General features: G+C 52.3%; 1 protein-coding gene across 1 annotated transcript in view; it reads left to right on the top strand.

The window, feature by feature from the left end:
* Positions 1 to 20844, top strand: part of SHANK2 (SH3 and multiple ankyrin repeat domains 2) — a 559042-nt gene that overhangs the window by 121490 nt on the left and 416708 nt on the right. Inside the window, exons 7-8 of the mRNA XM_082476803.1 lie at positions 16716 to 16867; positions 17905 to 18072. Of these exons, the coding sequence (XP_082332929.1) occupies positions 16716 to 16867; positions 17905 to 18072 (320 nt within the window). The remainder of the gene's footprint in view (positions 1 to 16715; positions 16868 to 17904; positions 18073 to 20844) is intronic.

Raw genomic sequence — 20844 nt, 5'->3', positions numbered from 1 at the left:
GGGGGGTTGTGTGTAGCTGAACAGAGGGTCTGAGCACCAGGGCGGGGTGGGCCAACAGTGAGCACGTCGGGGTCTGGCCCCGTGGTCAGCGGATGGCTCCTCTGTGCCTTGTCACCTGGGCTGGCTCCCAGCTCGTTGGGCGGGGGTGGGTGGGTACCGTCCATCACTGCATCCCAGCACTTAGGCTCAGACCACACATGGGCCTGTGGATTCCTGAGCATGAACCTGAGCCTTCAGGGACAGTGGCAGACCTGAGCCAGGCCTGGGGTCTGTGGTCCCTGACCTGGCTTCTCTCTCGGGCAGCCTTTGGCCTGGGCTCCCGCCGGCCTGGCCGCATCCTTGGCTGTTTCCCGATGATTCCCCGGGCTGAACACCACCCCTCCTGCTACCCCTTCCCCATCATGAACCAGGCCTGCTTCACTGGCGGTGGTGTCGCTGGATTCCAAGAGTTTGGATTGACTGTTATCCCAGAGCCGACCCTAACTGAGCTTCTAAAACACGTCAGCACAGACCCTAGATTATTTCAAAACGGGGTCAGCGGTCATTTCTCCTGGCCCCGCCTGTAGTTAGAAACGCCGTCCTGGTGGTGATGGATGGCGTCGTCGTGAGAGCAGATGCAGGGGAGCCTCGGGGACCCGGGAAGGAGAAAGACGGAGGCAGCGTGTTATCCACTCTCCTCAGAACTGGGATAGACTGGACCCGGGACCAGCGACCTGTGGAGGAGGTGGCGTGGGGTGGAATGAACGCCGGGATTTCCTGAACTATCCCCGAGACCACAGCCTCTGGCTCACTGATCAGGAAGAACCAACTCTGAGAAAAGAAACGGAAACCTGTTTTCCCCTGAAATCATGTAAACTGGCACCTGACAAAGCACAGAATTAAGGGCAGGTGTTCCAGCAAAGGCTGAGACCAGGCTCCGACCCCATCCGATCGGGGATCAGGAACAGGACGCCCGCCTCCCAGGCAGATGGTGTTTTACAGGACTTTCCCGGATCTCACCCAATAATTAACAGTAATCAGAAGGTTTTGGGTTGGATTCTTTTTTTTTTTTTTTGAGGGGGGTGGGTCTGGGCAGATCAATTATAATTATTATTTATTTTCAGTTTTAACATTTAAAGCAGAATTATTGAACAACTTTCACACGGTGGTTGCCAAATGGTAATTTTCTACATCAGTTTTATGTCTTATAGCTAATATTCTCTGTAAGGCAGAACTTTCCCTCCCCCCACCCCACTCCCATATTTTTGAAATTAAACTTTAATCTTTAGAGTAGTTTTAGGTGTATAGAACATTGAATGGCAAGAGTAGGGGTATCCCGTATAACCAGCCACCCCCCAGGCTCCCCCGCTACTGACACCTTGCATAAGCGTGGCCATTTTTACACTGATGAGCCTATATTGATACATTATTATTAACTCAAGTCCACTTTTTTTTTCAGTTGGGGTATAGTCGTTTTACAGTGTTGTGTTAGTTTCTACTGTACAGCGAAGTGAAGCAGAGTTCCCTGTGCTATACAGCAGGTTTTCATTATCTGTTTTATACATATTAGTGTATATATGTCCATCCCAATCTCCCAATTCATCCCACCCCCCCCTTTCCCCCCTTGGTGTCCATACGTCTGTTCTCTACATCTGTGTCTCTATTTCTGCCTTGCAAACCAGTTCATCTGTACCATTTTTCTAGATTCCACAAATATGTGTTAATATATGATACTTGTTTTTCTGACCTAGAGACTGTCGTACAGAGTGAAGTAAGTCAGAAAGTGAAATCGAGTCCACTTTTACATTAGTGTTCACTCAGTGCTGTACATTCCGTGGGTTTAGACAAATGTATAAGGACATGTATCCACCATCATGCAGGCTAGTTTTCCTGCCCTAAAAATCCTACGTGCTCTGCCTCTTCAGCCCTCCCTCCCACTAACCCCCGGCAGCCACTGATCTTTTTACTGTCTTCATAGTTTTTTCCAGAATGTCATATGGTTGGAACCATATAGTGTGTGGTCTTTTCAGATTGCCTTCTTTCACTTACAAATATGCATTTCTGTTTCCTCCCTGATTTTCATGGTTTGATAGCTCATTTTTTTATGTTGAAGTACAGTTGATTTACAGTGTTGTGCCAGTCTCTGCTGTACAGCAAAGTGATTCAGTTATACACATAGAGACTTTCTTTTTTTATATTCTTTTCCATGACGGTTTATCCCAGGAGGTTGGATATAGTTCCCTGTGCTCTACAGTAGGACCTTGTTGTCTATCCATCCTGTATATAATAGTTTACGTCTGCTAATTCCACACTCCCAATCCTTCCCTCCCTCATTTCTTTCTAGTTCCAAAGAATATTCCATTGTGTGGATGGACCACAGTTTATTTATCCATCCACCTACTGAGGTGCATCTTGGTGGCTTCCAAATTTTGGTGATTATGCTTAAAGTTGCTCTAAACCTCCGTGCAGGTTTCTGTGTGGACAAAATTGACAGTGATCAAACATGGTGGGTTTTTTCTTTAAGACAAAAGAATATTTACAACAGGCAAAAAGGGTGAAGGATGTAGTGAATACGGAAAGTTCTGAGCCGGAAGCTGAGTGTGGACCTGAGATTCTGCTGCAGGTCAGCGCCTCGTCCAGCATCACTACTCCACTCTCCACACCTAGAGGATTTTCACTCACATCCCCAGCTGAGAAGCAGACTGTCCTGGTTGAGAGGCAGGGAAAATGGGGACCAAGGGCAACACGTGACATGAGAAAAGCGAACAATGGGATGGACATTCTTGGAGATAAACTAAGTCATGGGCGGTTCCCCGGACAAGGGCGTATGGCGACCCAGTTACAAACGGAGAAAGTATCAGGAGAGGATGAACACAGGTTCCACCGAGAGGCCAGCGCCTGACGTCGGGGGGACAAGCACACAACTCCCTTTCGCCTCCGTCCGCTCCATAGGGTGACGGTCCCTGCAGGGTGGGGACGTGTGAGCGTCAGGTGAGTAGCATGTGAAGTGTTCCCGTGCGGAGCGGCCCATGCTTGGTGGGGTCTCCAGAATGTGCCTCTCATGTGAGTCGTGCAATGGAAACTCAGTACATGTTGTTTTCTCCTGGCTGTGGACCCAGAGGGAGGAAAACGGGGTTGACTTGGTGACCGCCCTCAGGTGATAGGTGGTGTGACCAACTTGTCCCAGTTTTCCAGGGACAGCTCTGGTTTTCACACTGAGGGTCCCCGTCTGGGAAGCCCCTTGGTCCCGGACACGCTGGCACCCTAGGCCCGTCACCTGAGAAGTGATGGGGGGCGCTTAATAGTGACAGCCGAGGTTAAACAAGAACCTTCTGGGGCCCGATGATGTGCACAGGGTGCGGAGGCCTGTCTCCCTCTGTCCTTGGGCTCCCACGAAGCAGGGCGTCTGCGAGGCCAGCATCCCTGGAGGAGCGGGGGCTCTGAGAGCAGAGGCCGGGGACCAGGTCGCCTCGAGGGAGGCTTGCTTGCCCTTGCTTGCCAGGCTCTCACCCGGGGCGGAAGGGAGGCAGGGTTGGCTGTGGGCTCCCTTCTCCCATGCTGTGGCTGCTGGGACGTGGCCGAGGTGGACACAGAGGGTCCGGGACTGGAGAGCCTGTGGTCGCCAAGCTCCTGGATGGAATCGCCTGCTGCAGTGCCAGGCTGGCCCAAGGGGGGAAGAGCCACCCCCATCCCCATTATTCCAGACACTGCCCTGTTGTCCTTAGCGGCTCTGCCAGCCTCAGGCTGTGCCTGTGTCCTAGCAGCTCCACCCTGAGTTCTGTGACTTTCTTAAAAGCCACCTGGCAATCGGCAGAATCTGGCCGAGAACCAGACTTCGCGTCCCGAGCAGAGAGCTGAAAGCAGCTTCCTTCCTAAGTGCAGGAAGTGCGATCATCCCTGCACTCGGGCTGTGTGGTTCTCAGGCGCCCCTGGGCTGAGCTCGGGAACCCGAGTGGGGCGAAGCATCACTTCTGGACTGAGGGACGCACAGAAGAAAATTAAATCCTGGAGGAATGACCTGTCAATTAAAGCAAAGCAGCCCGTGTTATTCTGACCTTCTAGTACCTGTTCTGATGGAGATTTGGTCAGGTAACGATGCCAGTGGCAGAAAGAAGAAATAGACTCGTCTGCCAGGCTCATCTGCTGTCTCGGCTGGAACCTCTGGGATGAGATGGATGGTGTTTCGAGCCCTGAAAGGGAAGTAAAACTCACAGCTCGAGCAAAACTTTGGGCTTCTGTTTTGCACTGTCTTCCCAAACTTGAAAGAAGCCCAGGCACAACAAAGGCAGGGCTGTAATAAATCTAGAAACGTCTCTCAGCCCTGGAAGCGTGTCGATGAGAAGTAGAAACTGAATACGCGTTGATGGAGCTGTTTCTGCAGAGCCCCTGTGCTGAGTCGGGGCCTCGTTTCTGAGATCCAGTGACCGTCAGTTTCCAGGCGGTGGCAGTCCAGCGGCTTGTCATCCAGGCCGAGATGTGCAAGCTCCTGCCACACGCCCCTGCAGCCGGGCTCCCGGGAGCCCCAGCCCAGCTCCCACGCGGCCCAGCTAGAAGGTTTCTCGGACACTGGATTGCTGTCTACTGATGGTGTTCCTTTGGTCCATATCCTACAGTCTCATCGTAGCCCCCTGAGCGAGTCCCTGTGTGAAATTCCCCAGGAATAGCACCTCGGGGACACAGCCCTGGGACCTCGTAAACATCGGTGTGCAGGGCGTCCAAGACGCACAGAGTACCCGGTGCCGATGGAGTTAGCTTGAGGGCTGCCGAGCCAATGACCCCGAAGACGTCTGGGTGCATTGGGCTTGTTGGGTGCAGTTTCTGGTACAGAGGGACCTGTTTTTAAGTGCGAGCTCCAAACAGCATATTCGATTATTGACGACTTTTTTTTTTATTTGTAACCTGCCATGTTTCAGAAAGGATTATAGGTGACTCGTACAGGTGCGTGTGGTGCAGGAAGATGCAGTGCATTAACTAAGAACTTGAGGTAGTAGGGAAAAGGGCGGTGATGTGTGGCGGCAGAGACGGGGCCCCCGGGCGTGAGCCTTGGCTTTGGGGACGGTGGCAGAGCCGGCCGGAGGGGGAGGAGGAGGTCAGTCCGAGAACTCAGGTGACCCATGACAGGCACGCACAGCCTTGCGTAAGTGGTGTCCCCAGGGGGCCAGGTGGAGACAGTCAGCAGCGGCATTTTTACATGAAATCGTTAGCTGAAACATGAACCTTGGGGTGGTTTTTTTTTTTTCACAGCTCTTTTAAATGATTACAGCAGTTTTAGATTTACAGAATGTCTCCCCCTCTGTGCCCCACACCCATTTTTCCCCATCGCCGTCTTACGTGAGTAGCGTATGTTCGTTGTGATTAATGAACCAATATTGATGCGTTATAATTAACTCACACCCATGCTTTCCTCACATTTTGTTAGTAGTTACTGAATGTCCTTTTTCTGTGCCAGGATCCCTCATGACAGTTAGCCCTCCCGTCTCCGTAGGTCCCTCTTGGTTATGACAGTTTCTAGGGCTTTCCTTGTTTTGGATGACCTTGGCAGTTTTGAGGAGAACTGATCCGGTGTTCTGTAGCATGTCCCTCTGTTGAGGTTTGTCTCAAGTTTAGGTCACGATTAGACGGGGGTTGGGGGGTGGTATGTAGGTGTGGGAGGAGGGCTGCAGAGATGGATGCCCTTCTCATCACACCGCATCAAGGGCACACTTCTCGCTGTGATGTGGGCCTTGCTCCCCTGGCTGAGGTGTGCTTGTCAGGCTTCCCCCTGTAGTTAACTCTTTCCCCCCTATATGGAACTGTCCTCTTCGGAAGGAAGTCACGAAGCCCAGCCCGCACTTAAACACGAGCAGTCCCGTTCCACCTCCTGGAGGGCAGTGTAGCTCCATAAATTACTTGGAATTCTTCTGCAGAGGAAAGAACTCATTTATTTATGGAGTTATTTTTATCAGTGTGGACCCATGGATATTTAATTTACACCTTGCGTTATAATACAGTACTACTTTACATATTTTGTTGTTCAGATGGCTCCAGCTTCGGCCATTGGGAGCTTTTTCATTTGGCTACTGTGTCTTTTTCTTTTTTTTAATAGAAGTGTTACTTCTTTTTTTAAAAAAATTTATTTATTTATTATTTATTTATTTATTTTGGCTGCTCCAGCTCTTTTTTTTTAAAAAATTAATTAATTAATTAATTTATTTTTGGCTGTGTTGGGTCTTCGTTTCTGTGCGAGGGCTTTCTCTGGTTGCGGTGAGCGGGGGCCACTCTTCATCGCGGTGCGCGGGCCTCTCACTGTTGCGACCTCTCTTGTTGCGGAGCACAGGCTCCAGACGCGCAGGCTCAGTAGTTGTGGCTCACGGGCCCAGTTGCTCCGCGGCATGTGGGATCTTCCCAGACCAGGGCTCGAACCCATGTCCCCTGCATTGGCAGGCAGATTCTCAACCACTGCGCCACCAGGGAAGCCCTGCACCAGCTCTTAGTTGCAGCACGGGGGATCCTCATTGCAGCATGTGGACTTCTTAGTTGCAGCATGCATGTGGGATCCAGTTCCCCGACCAGGGATCGAACCTGGGCCCCCGGCATTGGGAGCACGGAGTCTTACCCACCAGACCACCGGGGAAGTCCCACCTGTGTCCTTTTGACACATACGCATCCATGAGGATGATGATGATGGTGATGATTTGACCACTTTCTTGCTTCCTGGCACCAGTAGGTGTTTCAGGCTCATTCTGTATGTTTCCTGCCCCAGTCCTAGAATCTGCCGTTCCTCCCAGGTGCCCTGGAAGAGTGGTCTTAGAAACCAAGCTCTGGATGCTGGGTATGCTCATTGCCACTGGGGAGTAGTTCCTTCCGAGCTCTCTCAGAGGAAAGAACAAGGAGATACATGTGTGTGCCAATCTATAAATGTTTCTGTGTGTAACCACCTGAATCTGTATTAAGCTAAACATGAGTTCATACTGACCTCCCCAGTCCTAATCCATTGCCAGGGGGATCATTCTCTCCTCTCCTTGCTTTTTTGTAACCTCCCACGTAGACAGTGAGAAGCCTGACTTCCGCTCTCTGCCATCTGTGTATTTAATTGCTCAATTCCAGGGCACCTGTAGAGTGGTTTCCAGATTGTTGACCTGCACCCCACAGTGGAAAGCAACTTTCTCAACTAGAGAACCGTGCTTGCATGAAGTTCTTTTTGCCTTTTGTCTTTCAGACTCTACTCATTCCCACAGTTACATAGGTCAGCACTTTATTCCCCCACCTCCTCCAGTGAGGTTGTTTCTAACGTTTTTAATACAATTAGACTCTTTTGTCACATTCTGCATTCTATCCGGGGATCCCACATCTCCTAAATGAACTTTTAAGCTTTATTTTAAAAATTTGCATACATTAAGCTTCACTCTTTGTGCTGCAGAGTTTATGATTTTGACAGATTTTTAATTCTTATATTCATCATTACAGTGTCATACAGAATAGTTTTGCAACTTTTTAAAAAAATCCCCTGTGCCTTTTACCTATTCAATCCTGCCCCTCTCTGGAGCCCCTGGCAATCACTGATCTGTTTACCATCTCCATAGTTTTAAGTTTTCCAGAATATCATATCATTGGAATTATACAGTGTGTAGCTTTTTCAGACTGGCTTCTTTCACTTAACAACATGCATTTAAGATTTAACCATATCTTTTCTATGACTTGATAGCACTTTCCTTTTTAATCACTAAATAATCCACTGTATGGATATCCTGGTTTTGTTTATCTGTTCACCTACTGAAGGGCTTCTTGGTTGCTTCCAGCTTTTGGTGAACATGAACAAAACTGCTGCAAACACTTGTGTGTAGGTTGTGGTGTAGACATAAGTTTTCAAATCAGTTGTGTGAATACCAAGGAGCACAGTTGTTGGATCATATGGTAAAGCATTTTTTAGTTTTGAGAGAAACCGCCAGACTGTCTTCCTAAGTGGCTGTACCATTTTTGCCTTCCTACCAGCAATGATGAGAGTTCTCTGTTGTTACTCTGCATCTTTGCCAGAAGTTGGGTTTGTCAGTGTTTTGGATTCTATCCATGCTAATAGGTGTGTAGTGGGATCTCATTGTTCTAGCCTTGAATGTTTACTTGCTCATAATGTCCTATACTTTCCAAATTCTTGGTTTGATAGGTTCCATGTGTCTGCTTCAAACCATATTAGTACCTGTGTGTCTGTGTGTGTGTGTCTTTTTTGCCCAGGGCTTTAGCTGTAAGAAAATCACAGGCCATTGGGACTTCCCTCGTGGCGCAGTGGTTAAGAATCCGCCTGCCAACACAGGGGACACGGGTTCGAGCCCTGGTCCGGGAAGATCCCACGTGCCGCGGAGCAACTAAGCCCGTGCGTCACAATTACTGAGCCTGCGCTCTAGAGCCCGCGAGCCACAACTACTGAAGCCCGCGCACCTAGAGGCCGTGCTCCACAACAAGAGAAACCACCACAGTGAGAAGCCCGCGCACCACCACGAAGAGCAGCCCCAGCTCTCCACAACTAGAGGAAGCCCGCGCGCAGCAAGAATGACCCAATGCAGCCAAAAATAAATAAATTAATTTAAAAACTAGTAATGCTTAAAAAAATTAAAAAAGAAAGAAAGAAAATCACAGGCCATAGACTACTTCTCAGAGCCTGCCCTCCCTGGTTTTGCTATTGGAAGGACAAAAATCACAACTTCTCACCCATGCCTTCTCCACAACCTGATTGACAGATGGGGCCGCATGGCCCGCTCCCCTCATGGTCCTCGCAGTCGACACCAACAAGCCCAGGACACCTGTCTGGGAGCAAGAACCATCCACTTTTAAAAAAATTTTATTGAAGTCTAGTTGACTTACAATGTTGTGTTAATTTTTGCTGTACAGCAAAGTGATTCAGTTATACCCGTATATATATATATGTATATACCTTTTCATATTCTTTTCCATGGTGGTTTATCACAGGATGTTGAATATTGTTCCATGCTCTCTACAGCAGGACCTTGTGGTTTATCCATTCTCTATATGATATCGATAGTTTGCGTCTGCTGGTCCCAAACTCCCGATACTTCTGCCCGCACAGCCCCTCCCCCTTGGCAATCTCAAGTCTGAAGAACCATCCACTTTTAAACTGTTTGATCTCCATGCAGTTGCTATGTGCGTTCTGCCTTCAAAGGCCTAATTCTATCTGACGTAATTCTATCAGGGGAACGAAGAACCTGCATGCACGGCTTTCCTGGTGCTGTTGGAAATTCTGCTCATCTGGGTCCAACAAGGCCAGATCTGCTAACTCTTATGAAACTAGCCAGATCACCTCTTGGTAACAGAGATTTTTATCTGGAACACGAGGCCCTTGTTCTTTTCACCAAAATCTCTTCACCTTGCCTCCGTGCTTTTGTTCCCTATTGTCAAAGATTCCCCTCACAGAAAAGAGATTTGTGTCTGTTTCTCCCTGTCAGTTTCTGACCACAAATCTCGGCCTCGTGAACCCATTTGGTACTGTCTGCTCTGCAGCACAGCTGAGCACCGAAGCCAGAGTCAGGGAGACCGTGAGGATGCATGGTCGGGACTGTTCCGTTTGTGGCGGATAGCGGGAATGCAAGGATGGCTCCGCTGGCTTGTGGACCGACATGGGAGCCAGTCGCTGGAATGCTCGGGGGTGCTGACAGTTTGGGGGAAACCCACCATCGCCATCCACTCTGCTTAATGGCCTCAAAGGCCCGTGGGTCATTTGGATGAGTCTCACGTGCTGGCCTGGGAGCTCTTCACGGGAAGGTGTCCTCCCTCGAAAGTGATGACTGTTCAGAGGAAGATAACTGAAAATCTCATTCTCTTTCATGGTCAGGGGTGGGTTATTAATCAAATATTCTGGTGCATGGGGATCCCTATTTTAGCACACTGGAAGATTTTGTGATTTTGCATGATTCACTCATAACAAAATAATGAACACTGAAACACTGAGTGCAGATCAATGCCAGAGGTGCTGGTGTATCCAAACAAGTGCTGTCCATCCTGGTAAGTGGCTCCCATGCCCACAGCCACCCACCCACCCCACTGTCTGTGATAACAGGGCAGTGAGTTACCCCCTCCTGTGCACCCTGTGACCCCGAGCGCTAGAGGTGGAGTGGGGGGCCGAGTTAGCGCACCTGGTTCTCACAGTCATGTGAGCATTTACGTGGACCAGGCAGGTTGTGTGGTTTCTGTGGTCAGGTGTCAGTCGGTGAGCTGGATGATCGGAGAGCCTTAACCTACAAGACGTTTTGGACTCACCTTCGCCGTCCTTTCATCTCACAAAGAAGGCACAGATGATCCACTGGGGTAGAGCAGAAGACATCAAACGATCTATCTCCCCATTTAAAAACATTTTATCTATGTGTATTCTGTAATTTATTTAATATATGAGTGCCATAGGGCGTGTATTTTTCACTTAAAAATTTTATTAAGGTATAATCGACATACGATTAAAATTCAATTTTTGTTTTTTGTAAGGCTTTGTTGAAACATTTCACATACCATTAAATTCACCCATTTAAAGTGTGCAATTCAGTGGTTTTAAAAAATATATTCACGGGGTTGTGCACCATCACCACTGTCTAATTTTAGACACTCTCATACATCAAAAAGAACCCCAGTACCCACTAGCAGTGACCCCCTCTTTTCCTCCCACTCCCCACACCCCTCAGCCCCTGGCAACCACTCATCTCCTTCCTGTCTCTTTGGATTTGCCTGTTCTGGACACTTTGTAGAAGTGGAATCACACAATATGTGCCCTTTTGTGTCTCGTTTCTTTCACTCAACATAACGTTTTCAAGGTTCATCCATGTTGTAGCATGTGTCAGTGCTTCGCTCCTTTTGATGGCCGAGTAATATTCCACTGTATCTACTCCTTTTGTTTATCAGCTCATCAGTTGATGGACATTTGGAGTTGTTTCCACTTTTTTCTGTTGTGACAATGCTGCTGTGATTATTCTTGTACAAGTTGTGTGGAATATGCTTTCCTGTCTCCTGGGTATATACCTGGCAGGGGGCAGGGAATTGCTGGGTCATATAATAGCTCCATGTTCAACCTTTTGAGGGGCTGCCAGATAGTTTTCCAAAGAAGCTGCACCATTTTACATCCCACCAGCAGTGGATGAGAGTTCCAGTTTCTCCACATCCTCATCAACATTTACTATTATCTGTCTTTTTTATTATAACCATCTTAGTGAGTATAAAGTCATATCTCATTGTGGCTTTATTTGTATTTCCCTAATGACCAGTGATATTGATTGGTTATTCTTTTCATGTGCTTATTAGCCATTTGTATATCTTTGGGGAAATGACTTCTTGATCCTTTGCCCATATTTTGATATTATTGCCCGTATTTGTCTATTCTTGTTGAGTTATAAGAGTTCTTTATATATTCTGGGTACAGGTTCCTTATCAGATATATGATTTGCACATATTGTCTCCCAGTCTGTGGGTTGTCTTTCCACTTTCTTGATAGTGTACTTTGATGCAGAAAAGTTTTTAATTTTGGCAACGTCTAATTGATCTATTTTTTCTTTTGTTGCTTGTGCTTTGGGTGTCATATCTAAAAACATTGCCTAACCCAAGGTCACAAGGATTTAATCCTGAGTTCTTGTCTATGAGTTTTATAGTTTTAGCTTTTACATTTAGGTCTGTGATTCATTTTGATAAGTTTTGTATATGGTGTGAGGTAGAGCTCTGACTTCATTCCTTTGCATGTGGAAATCCAGTGGACCCAGCATCACTTGTTTAAAAGACTGTTCTTTTTCCCATGGTCATGTATGACTTATAAATAAAGGGATAAATCCGTATGGAGGACATAGCACCAATTTTCTTGGTTTGCTTGTTTATGGATCACATACGTGATAAAGTGGGAGAGCTGTGCTCTAGGTCCATGCATCTCAGACTTGATGTCTATGAGTTACCTGGCAATCTTGTTAAAAGTCCGTTCTGATTCTGTAGATCTGGAGTGGACCAGAGATTTTGCGTTTCTAACCAGTTCCTGGTCATGCCCACGTGCTGCTACCCATGGAGCACATTTGGATTAGCAGGTGTTTAGAGCACAGGGTCTCAAACTCAGCTGCACGTTAAAAACCACTTTGGGAAGTTGTACGCATCCTAACACTCGGGTCCTGCACCACACCGATTCAGTTAGTGTCTGGGGGGTGGGAGCACGTGATGTCACCGTGCAGTCAAGTCTGTGAAGCTGTCCTCTAGCAAAGTGCACCCCTTGGACCTCCAGTGTCGCTCTCAGAGATGCAGATTCTCAGCCCTCCAGTCCTGTGGAAACATTTCTGGGAATGGAGCCAGTAAGCTTTGCATTAACCAGCCCTTTGGGTGATTCTCACACATGCCAAAGTCTGAGAACTGCTGTTCTAGGTAATGAGGAAGGAATCCCCGAATCCTGCCTTTCCTCTCGCTGGTCCTTGGGAATTTTGAGGTGTGGCTGAGGTCCCTGTGGGGTTCAAGGCTTCTGTCAAAGTCACAGCTGAGCCCAGACTCGAACTTGAAGGTTCCGGCCCCAAGGCCAGGCTTTTCCCACCTGTGTCGTTTTGCATGAGGCAAATGGGTACAGGGAATGGTGTGGGTGTAATCTCTCCATTAGGAATAATTCAGTAACGGGTCTTATATTCAGTAATGGGTTAATTATTTACAAAGATAAATTGAGTGTACTGTTTGCGCTCCCTCGGGCAACCTTGAGGTCAAATATTAATCTTGTGTTGTTTTGTTCAACTCATTTTTAACCGTCTGTGTGCATGTATGCATCTCTGTGTATCCATCTATCTACCCTTCCTTTACTCCTCCCTCCCTCCCTCCCTTCCTCCCTCCCTCCCTCACATCTACCCACCTACCCACCCACCTACCTATCTACCTGTCTGTGTATCCATCTGTCTTATAATAGTTCGAGGAGATATGCCTGGTTCCCCCCGCCCCGGAACAGCCACCATCCCCAGCACAGGGCAGAGCACTTAGTAGGCCTGTGAATGCATATTTCATTTGGTCTGCATCCTGGGGGCACCAAGACCATCTCTTGCTGAGAAAAGAAAGACAGTCACAAGGGATTGTGCCTGTCCAGGGGGAGGGCGAAGGTGAGAATAAGCATTGGCTTCACAGTTTATTTTAGAAATCACTTTTATGATTATAACATAATAAAGGCATTGCACAGGCTTTTAAAAATACAGGAGGGCTTCCCTGGTGGTGCAGTGGCTGAGAATCTGCCTGCCAATGCAGGGGACATGGGTTCGAGCTCTGGTCTGGGAAGATCCCACATGCCACGGAACAACTAGGCCCGTGAGCCACAACTACTGAGCCTGCGCATCTGGAGCCTGTGCTCCGCAACAAGAGAGGCCGCGATAGTGAGAGGCCCGCGCACCGCGATGAAGAGTTGTCCCCGCTTGCCGCAACTAGAGAAAGCCCTCGCACAGAAACGAAGACCCAACACAGCCAAAAAAAAATAAAATAAAATCAATTACTAATTTAAAAAAAAAAAAAACAGGAAAAAACCATAATGAAGAAAATAAAGCCCATCTCTAGCTGAATCCCCTGGAGAGACTCTGACTGTGGGCTGGGCACTGTTCCAGCATCAGACGTGACATTCGATCCTCACAGAGCCCCACGAAGTGCAGGTCCTGCTTTTACCCTGACCATATAGGTGTGGAAACTGAGGCCCAGAGAGTTTGGGACACCTGCTGGAGGCCACCCAGCCTTTCGGGAGCGGAGCTGGGCTGTGCTGGCTCTGCGGGAGGTTCTCACCAGGCTCTGGTCCCCGGGTCCTTCTGAGGCCCCCGGATGCGCCCCTGCACCCAGGCTGGTGCACACTCCCAGCTGCAGGGGTCGGCGGCTGTCCTGTGCCTGCACAGTCTCCTGCCCGGGTCTCCCCCCACACCCAGACAGACCGCAAGCCGTGGAGCTGGTACCCTGCTGCTGTGCCCGTAGGCACCTCCCTCCTCGTGCCCACCCGAAAACCTTCCCTTCGAAGCACGACCTTGTCATTCCCGGAGCCAAAATGCCAGCAGGCAGTTTCTAGGTTGGAGGGAGTTCTGTTTTCAGAGTCACCTCCAAAGATGAGAGACCTCGGTCCCCTGTTGAGGTTATATTTGCGGAGGTTCCTGTGTATTTTTTTTAAAACTTAGAAAATTTCGATACACAAAACCAGAAAAATTTTCAAAGCACTATGGTGCCAGGGAACTCCCGTTCCCAGGTGCATTGGAGGAGGGATCCCATGTGACCCGGTTATACAGACAGTGCAGCAGCTGATTGACGGGCATCTTCTTGGTGGTCCCATCCGCCCATGTGGGGTCTCAATGGACGCCCCCTTCCTGAACCTTCCTGAACGTGAGGTCTAAGCTGGGGGCCCCCCTGACCTCGCCAGCGTGGGTCCTGGCCGGATCTGAATGTGGCAGGTCTGCAGTGTCATTCAAGGAGGATCTCTGGAACCCTCGAGATGCTGCCACGTGCCACTCCATGTCCCTGGATGGCGTCCACGGGCTGGAGGTCCCAGCTCGTACAGGAGACGCACAGCCACCGACGGGTGTCTAGTTCTCGCCACCTGCTTACGTGCCCAGCGCTGTCTGCCCGGCCGGGCCACAGGGGTCTGTGATTTGGAATTTTACCATTTGCCGATGCCTCCCTCTGAGACAGTGCTCTCATTGTAAAATGACCTTGATGCCGTCAGCTATGAAAATAGTGCCGTATAAACAAAAAAAATTCTCCTTTGGACCGCCTAGCTTTTCCCTTGGCCACGTGCAGACAGCCAAATAAGAAAGAAAAACCCGAATCGTTTGGAAGGTTGACCTTGCCCTAGGTGCCATCATCCCAAATGTGCGCTGACCTCAAACTTAGAGCTGCTCTAAGAGACTTGACTTTGGAGGGTAGTTGCTGGCAGCTCCCGACGGCCCCGTCCTTTACGCCCTTCCCAGATCACCCCTCGCCCACCGCCCTCCTGCGATGTCTTTTCCCTGCAAGGAACCCAGACCCTTGATTGCTGCTGTCTCTCTCTGAGTGTGCTTCTCTCTGCACGTCTGCCGCGTTTCCACATCTCTGCCCCTGTTTCCCAGATGGTCTGGATTCCCAAACACCCCTCACCATGTCACGCTTTCCTTGCCTTGCTGATGTTTTCTGTGAGGGCACATTCCCACTGTCACCAGGGTCCCCTAGCTGTCCCAGAAAACTCCTATTTTTATTTTTCATTAATTGATTAATTAATTATATTATTTAGGCTGCACCGGGTCTTCGTTGCAGCACGTGGGCTTCTCCAGTTGCGGCGCGTGGGTTCTAGAGGGTGCGGGCTCGGTAGTTGCAGCATGCGAACTCTTAGTTGCGGTATGTGGGATCTTAGTTTCCCGACCAGGGGATGAATCCGGGCCCCCTGCATTGGGAGCGTGGAGTCTTAACCACTGGACCGCCAGGGAAGTCCCAAAACTCCTAATTTTCAAAAACCCCCGCGTGAGAAGGTGCCTCTCGTGGGTACACAGCAGGGATGTGTCAGTGGCATTCTTGAGCATCATACCACTGCCCTTGGGAGAGAATGCATAAGTTGCACTTTACACATGCTCTAGGGTGTGTCTACCCGCTGCAGATGAGTTTCAAGGAGCGGGGTAAGCCCACGAGACTCACCACGAAAATTCAAGGTACAGAGGGATTCCAACGGTGAATTTTAAGAGCCCTCCAAACAATACCCATTTATGGATAAATAAATGTTGTAACTGAAAATAGATGGGAGTCGTCAGTCTAGATTCGTGATGAAGTTGCCTTTTCTGGGGATGGAGGGTGACGTGATGATGTGTCAGTGACAGGCAGTTAGAAGGGCATTCCACCCCATCGAAGATGCCCCAGTCCTTTTACTCTCAAAACGTGCTTGAGGACAGAACGATTCCTTATTAACTATTAGTGTTTTGGGCCACGGGAACCTGCATGTTGTCGTGTTACTCTTTGCACTTTTCTGTAACGTAAGAGCCTCTCAAATTAACCACATCAGAGTCATGCACTCTGCTTGGCGGTGGCGATGGCGGGCACCTGAGGGTCACTGAGGAGGGACGTATGATAACAGAGACTGACATGCTCGGCCGTGGCCACCTGCAGACTGGTCCACCTGCACAGGATGTGGGGACCCCTTCCTGACCCTCGTTGCCACAAAGGCGGGCTTCAGCCTTCGGTCCCCTGGGCTTCTGCCCCACTTCGTATGTTGGTCCTTCCTTGCGTTGGTCTGGTCCCATCATGATGACTGTCGGGGTCTCTCTGCTCTCCCAGATGGAGACCCCCGCAGGGCACGACCCTGTTTGTTTCCCTGCAGCTCAATCCCTGGCATCTACCAAGATATCCGTAGATGCTGTGAAATTGAAATGAAGAAAGGCGGGCCTCTGCCTTTCCAGTCTTTAACTGCAGCCCTGACTGACCACTCCTCCTGCAGGGCAGCGTTGGCTGGGGCTGCGGGATTCTGTGTACCGAGGGCAGAGGCAGCCGGGGCGGCTTCTCGAACTCAGAGCCCAAAAGGCGATGATGTGGAACCCCGCCTCTGCCCCTGTTTTGATTTGCCCGTGACCCCGAGAGTCACCGCCGTCGTCACTAGGGTTGCCAGAGCCATGCTAAGTGCACGGACGTTTGGGGTCGGCAGGTGGGTGGGAGTCGTAATGCCCTGGCGGGTCAGTCTGTCAAGCTCACTTTGGGACGTTTGAACTTGGTTAAGGGGGTCATGTGACTTGGCAGCTTTTCCCCAAGTGCTGGTTCTAACGTGCATGTGTTTGGGCCCCTAGAGACTCCCCTGACCTTAGCCACGCAGCTGGACGACCCCGTGGAGGTGATCAAAGCTCTCCGAAACGGCGGGGCCCACCTGGACTTCCGCGCCAAAGACGGGATGACGGCCCTGCACAAAGCCGCCCGCACCAGGAGCCTGCTGGCCCTGAAGGTACAGGTGGGGCCCGTCTCACACGGTGACGCCCCCTCCTCTGATCCCCTGGGTACGCCCTGCCCCACTCCCCATCCCACGACAGCCACCTGCGGTGACCCCAAATCGTGTCCAACTAGAGCTCAGAAGTGTGGTCTGGCCCTCCTCCCCCCCTCCTTGGTGTGGTTGCTTTTATTATAGAATCTGTTGTTCACAGAAAGTTATCTTTCCCCTTCTGATTCTGCCAAAGGGCTCGTATTTTCAGCTCAAACCCACCTCCCTCCATGGGGGGGGGGCTGCAAAGCCAGCCCTCCGCCACCGAGCCAGCCTCGCTGCTGCCAGAGCCGCCCCAGACATTGGAAGCTGATGCGGGGGGGCAGGGTGCGGACCTCACCCCCCGTCTTCCTCCCCCCACTGTTCTCCAAGCATGCTCTACTGGCCCTGGCTCTGTGCCTGCGGACACAGGGCGCATGCCCCCAGCCCGTGCTCTATCAGGGCCCTGGCGAGGAGGGGAGGGGACCCACTGCTGTGGGGTGATGACCCCCAAGATGGTGCCTTTCTGTAAAGCAGACTTCTTAACTGCATAGCAGCTGCACACTCACCAGCTGGCTTCCTCGGAAGTCAAGTGTTCATGACAATGCTTGCTAGTTTTGCCAGCTGCAGGACGCACACGGAGATGGTTTACACTGGACTTTTAGGTTCAGTAGTACAGCTTTTTCCCGCAAATGTCACCCTCCCCTCATTGCTGTCCGCTGGTCCACAGGGATCGGCCGGGCTCAAGCACGTAGCGCCCAGAGGGCCACGTGTGCAGAAGGCCTCCCCACCTCCCGCATGTGTAAGCACGTGTGCGTGCCTGGCACCAAGTGCTCCTTTAGGGCCAGAAACTTCGTTGTCTAAGTTGGGGGCCTCCTTAACTCCAGGAGGCCAGGAAAAGCTCGGGAACCGAGGGCTCCGTCACCCTGGCCTGGGGGAGCGTGACCTTCCTCTTCCTTCTTGATCGATTCACTCCCATGAAGGGGGCTTTGAGACCAGTGGCCACACGGCGGTGTGTTTTTCAGACGCTGTTGGAGCTTGGAGCGTCCCCGGATTACAAGGACAGCTACGGCCTCACGCCGCTGTATCACACGGCGGTGGTCGGGGGCGACCCCTGCTGTTGCGAGCTGTTGCTCCACGAGCACGCGGCCGTGAGCTGCCAGGACGAGAACGGCTGGCACGAGATCCACCAGGTGCGTGGGGCTCGCCACTCACCGGCCATCCCGACGGGCGGGGCTGGGGTGCTGGGTGAACGCCCCCTCCGTAGGAGCCGCGGGCGCCCCGGTAGAGCGTGCAGGTGCTTTCTGAGCACAGGTGACCCAGCACAGGGCCCGACTTCCGTGGATGAGGCGCACGTTTCCCAGATCCCACCTGCAGCCGTGGAGTTGGGGGAATGTCGGCTGTAGTCGTGGCAGAAGCAGATCCACCTGGTGGCTCCGATGAAGAGTCTTTAGTGGACCGAGGGCAAGGAGAGGAGACACTGTGTCCCCGGAAGCGGGGACAGCGGGCCGAGGAGGGGAGCGCCCCGCGAGAGCCGTGTCGCGGAGGGATGCGGGGAAGAAGTACCACGGCGGCTCCATCCTCCCGCCCTCCCATTGGCTGAGCCCCGCCAGAGCAGGCCAATCACGGAGCCTAGTGGTGCAGGCCTGGAGGTCAGGGTGTCCGGGTGGAGAAGGGTGGATAGTGGGTTTGGGAAAGCAGAGGGGGGGTATCCGCACAGGAGGTCAGGGGGAGAGGCCGTCCGGGAGGTCAAGGAAGAGGCTCTGACGCTCTCTCGCTCGGCCTTTACGGTGCAGTGAATTTCACTGCTTCTCAGGCTGCCTGTTTCCCTCCACCGCCGTCACCTTACACACCTGCCCGTCTGAGCAGGGTCGCCCACCCGCCCACCGTGGTCAGGGGACCCGGCTGCTGAGGTGCAGCGTGTGGGCCCACCCCCGCCTGGCCTTTCTAGCGCTCAGTTCCGGTTCATCAGCGACCCCGCAGCCTGGAGAAGCATCTAGTTCCCTCCTGTGGTGTGACGGGGCTGGGCTGGGGGAGGGGGGAACTTCTGCGAAGCTGCTCACAGGACCCTCGAGCCCACACCCTGGGCGGGACCTCGGAGGAGCAGTGATGCCTGCCTGCCCGCTGGGCCTCTGTTTGCTCATCTGTAAAGTGGGTATCAGCAGGGCCTCCCACACCTTCGGGCCATAGAAAAGACGTAATGTTAGCAAGACCCAACGTTTTCCAGATAAGTCCAGCCTTCCTGCTTTGGCCTCTTGGCTGAAGCACTTGCTTGTGCCTGGAGTGTCACGTCCTGGGCGCCCAGCTCCCCCACCAAGGCTGCGCACAACCCCAGAGCCCGCGTTGCTCTGTTTGTCGCCCACAGTGGTGCTGGGCAGTGGATGGCGTCAGTACTGTTGGCTTCTTCCGTGTGGGGGGCCGGGGAGTGAGCTGCTCAGGGGACACGGGGGACGGAGGGCCCAGCGTGGACCTCACCAGTGACCGGCTCCAGGTCTCCAGGGCTTCACTGAAGGAGGTGCTGGGAGGAGTTGCCCCTCCCCCAGCGGGGTTGTCATGTGGCCTCCGAGCATCAGGCTGCAGACCCTGGTCCCGGCAGTGGAGCTCCCAGCGGGCACTGCCAGCCTGGACAGATGGCGTGGGCCTACCCTCACACACCCGGGCACCGAAGGTGCCCCCTGGGCCTGGAAGAGGCAAAGGAGTAGGGATGTGAGTCTCCCGCTGAGGGTCTCAACGTCGCACCAGCTTGCATCCTTCCGGAGACGTGGAAACGGAGCAGGAGGGCTTGGGTGGAGTGAAGACTGCGTCCCGAGGTTTCCTGCTCGGCAGATCTCAAGTTCTGTGATGCTGTCTTTGTTTGGGTTCAGATTCGTCCTATGAAAACACTGCGTTCCCAGGGGAGGTGTGGGCCCTGCGGGGATGTCGCTCAGCCTGAGAGGAGGCACGCGTGCCTCTCGGCGGATGGAAGGGTCAGTTGTGCGGGGAGCGAGGCCGCAAAGGGCCTGAGAGGCTGGGGGCGGAGGGCAGAGCTGAAGGGCAGGGGCAGAGGCTCAGGACGCCTCCACCAGCGGCCACCTCGACTGGCGGCCTTGCCGACTGGGGGGCATCTGCCCCCCCCCCCCCCCCCCCCGCCCAGGAATGGGCCGTGCTCCAGGGATCTGCCTCCTTTAACTCAGCAAAGCAAATGAGTGTTGGAGACCCCGCTGGGCCTGGGGCCTAGGCCCATAACTGCTCACGCTCTGTGGTGTTCGGGTGCCAGGCGGCCACCGTGAGCCGCTTAGCCAAAGCCCCGGGCGTTGCAGCCACCCCGCAGGCCCACGCCCACCCACTGGCACGGGTGTCCCCTGCCAGGCCCGCTCAGTGTCCTGGACACCGAACCCGGCGGCGAACAGAAACACCCAGTCCTGTGGGTCTTACGTCCCCGTGGCGGGGGGCGGGGACAGCGAGACAAACTGATGTGAACAAAGATTACAGACCCACGCGTGCTCACACGCACACACACACGTCCGTGTGCACATGTGGAGTAGGCCCGGCAGTGCTTCACGTCTCCCCAGGATGGCTCACCCGGTGACCAGGCTGGGGCAGGACGGGGGTCCCCAAGGTGTGGGCAGTGCCCGGTCCCTCTCCTCATCTCCGCTCACAGCTGCACTTGGCCGTCAGCTCCGTGGTGCCCTTTAAAAGGCCAAGCCTGTCGTCACACATGGACTCATTGAGGGTGTGAAAGGGGAGAGTTTCAGGCTCCGCCGGCAGCTCCCAAGGGGGGGTCCTAGCTCTGTCGGCGTGAGCAGCCCTGGGGGGCCATTCAACCCCCCGGGTGACCTGCGTGGAAGGAGGAGGTGCAGGACCAGGGGGACCCGGGTGAGGCGGGGAGGCCACCTGAGCGCAGGAGCCCCACGTCCTCCTCGTGACCCTCAGGGTCTCTGCACAAGGGCTGCTGGTCCTGGGTAGCAGGCCAAGCTGTGAGTCTA

The sequence above is a fragment of the Balaenoptera physalus genome, assembly GCF_965194825.1.
Source record: "Balaenoptera physalus genome assembly, chromosome: 10".
Classification (NCBI taxonomy): Eukaryota; Metazoa; Chordata; class Mammalia; order Artiodactyla; family Balaenopteridae; genus Balaenoptera; species Balaenoptera physalus.
The sequence above is the reverse complement of the archived record's forward strand: the minus strand, read 5'-3'. Positions and strand labels throughout refer to the sequence as shown.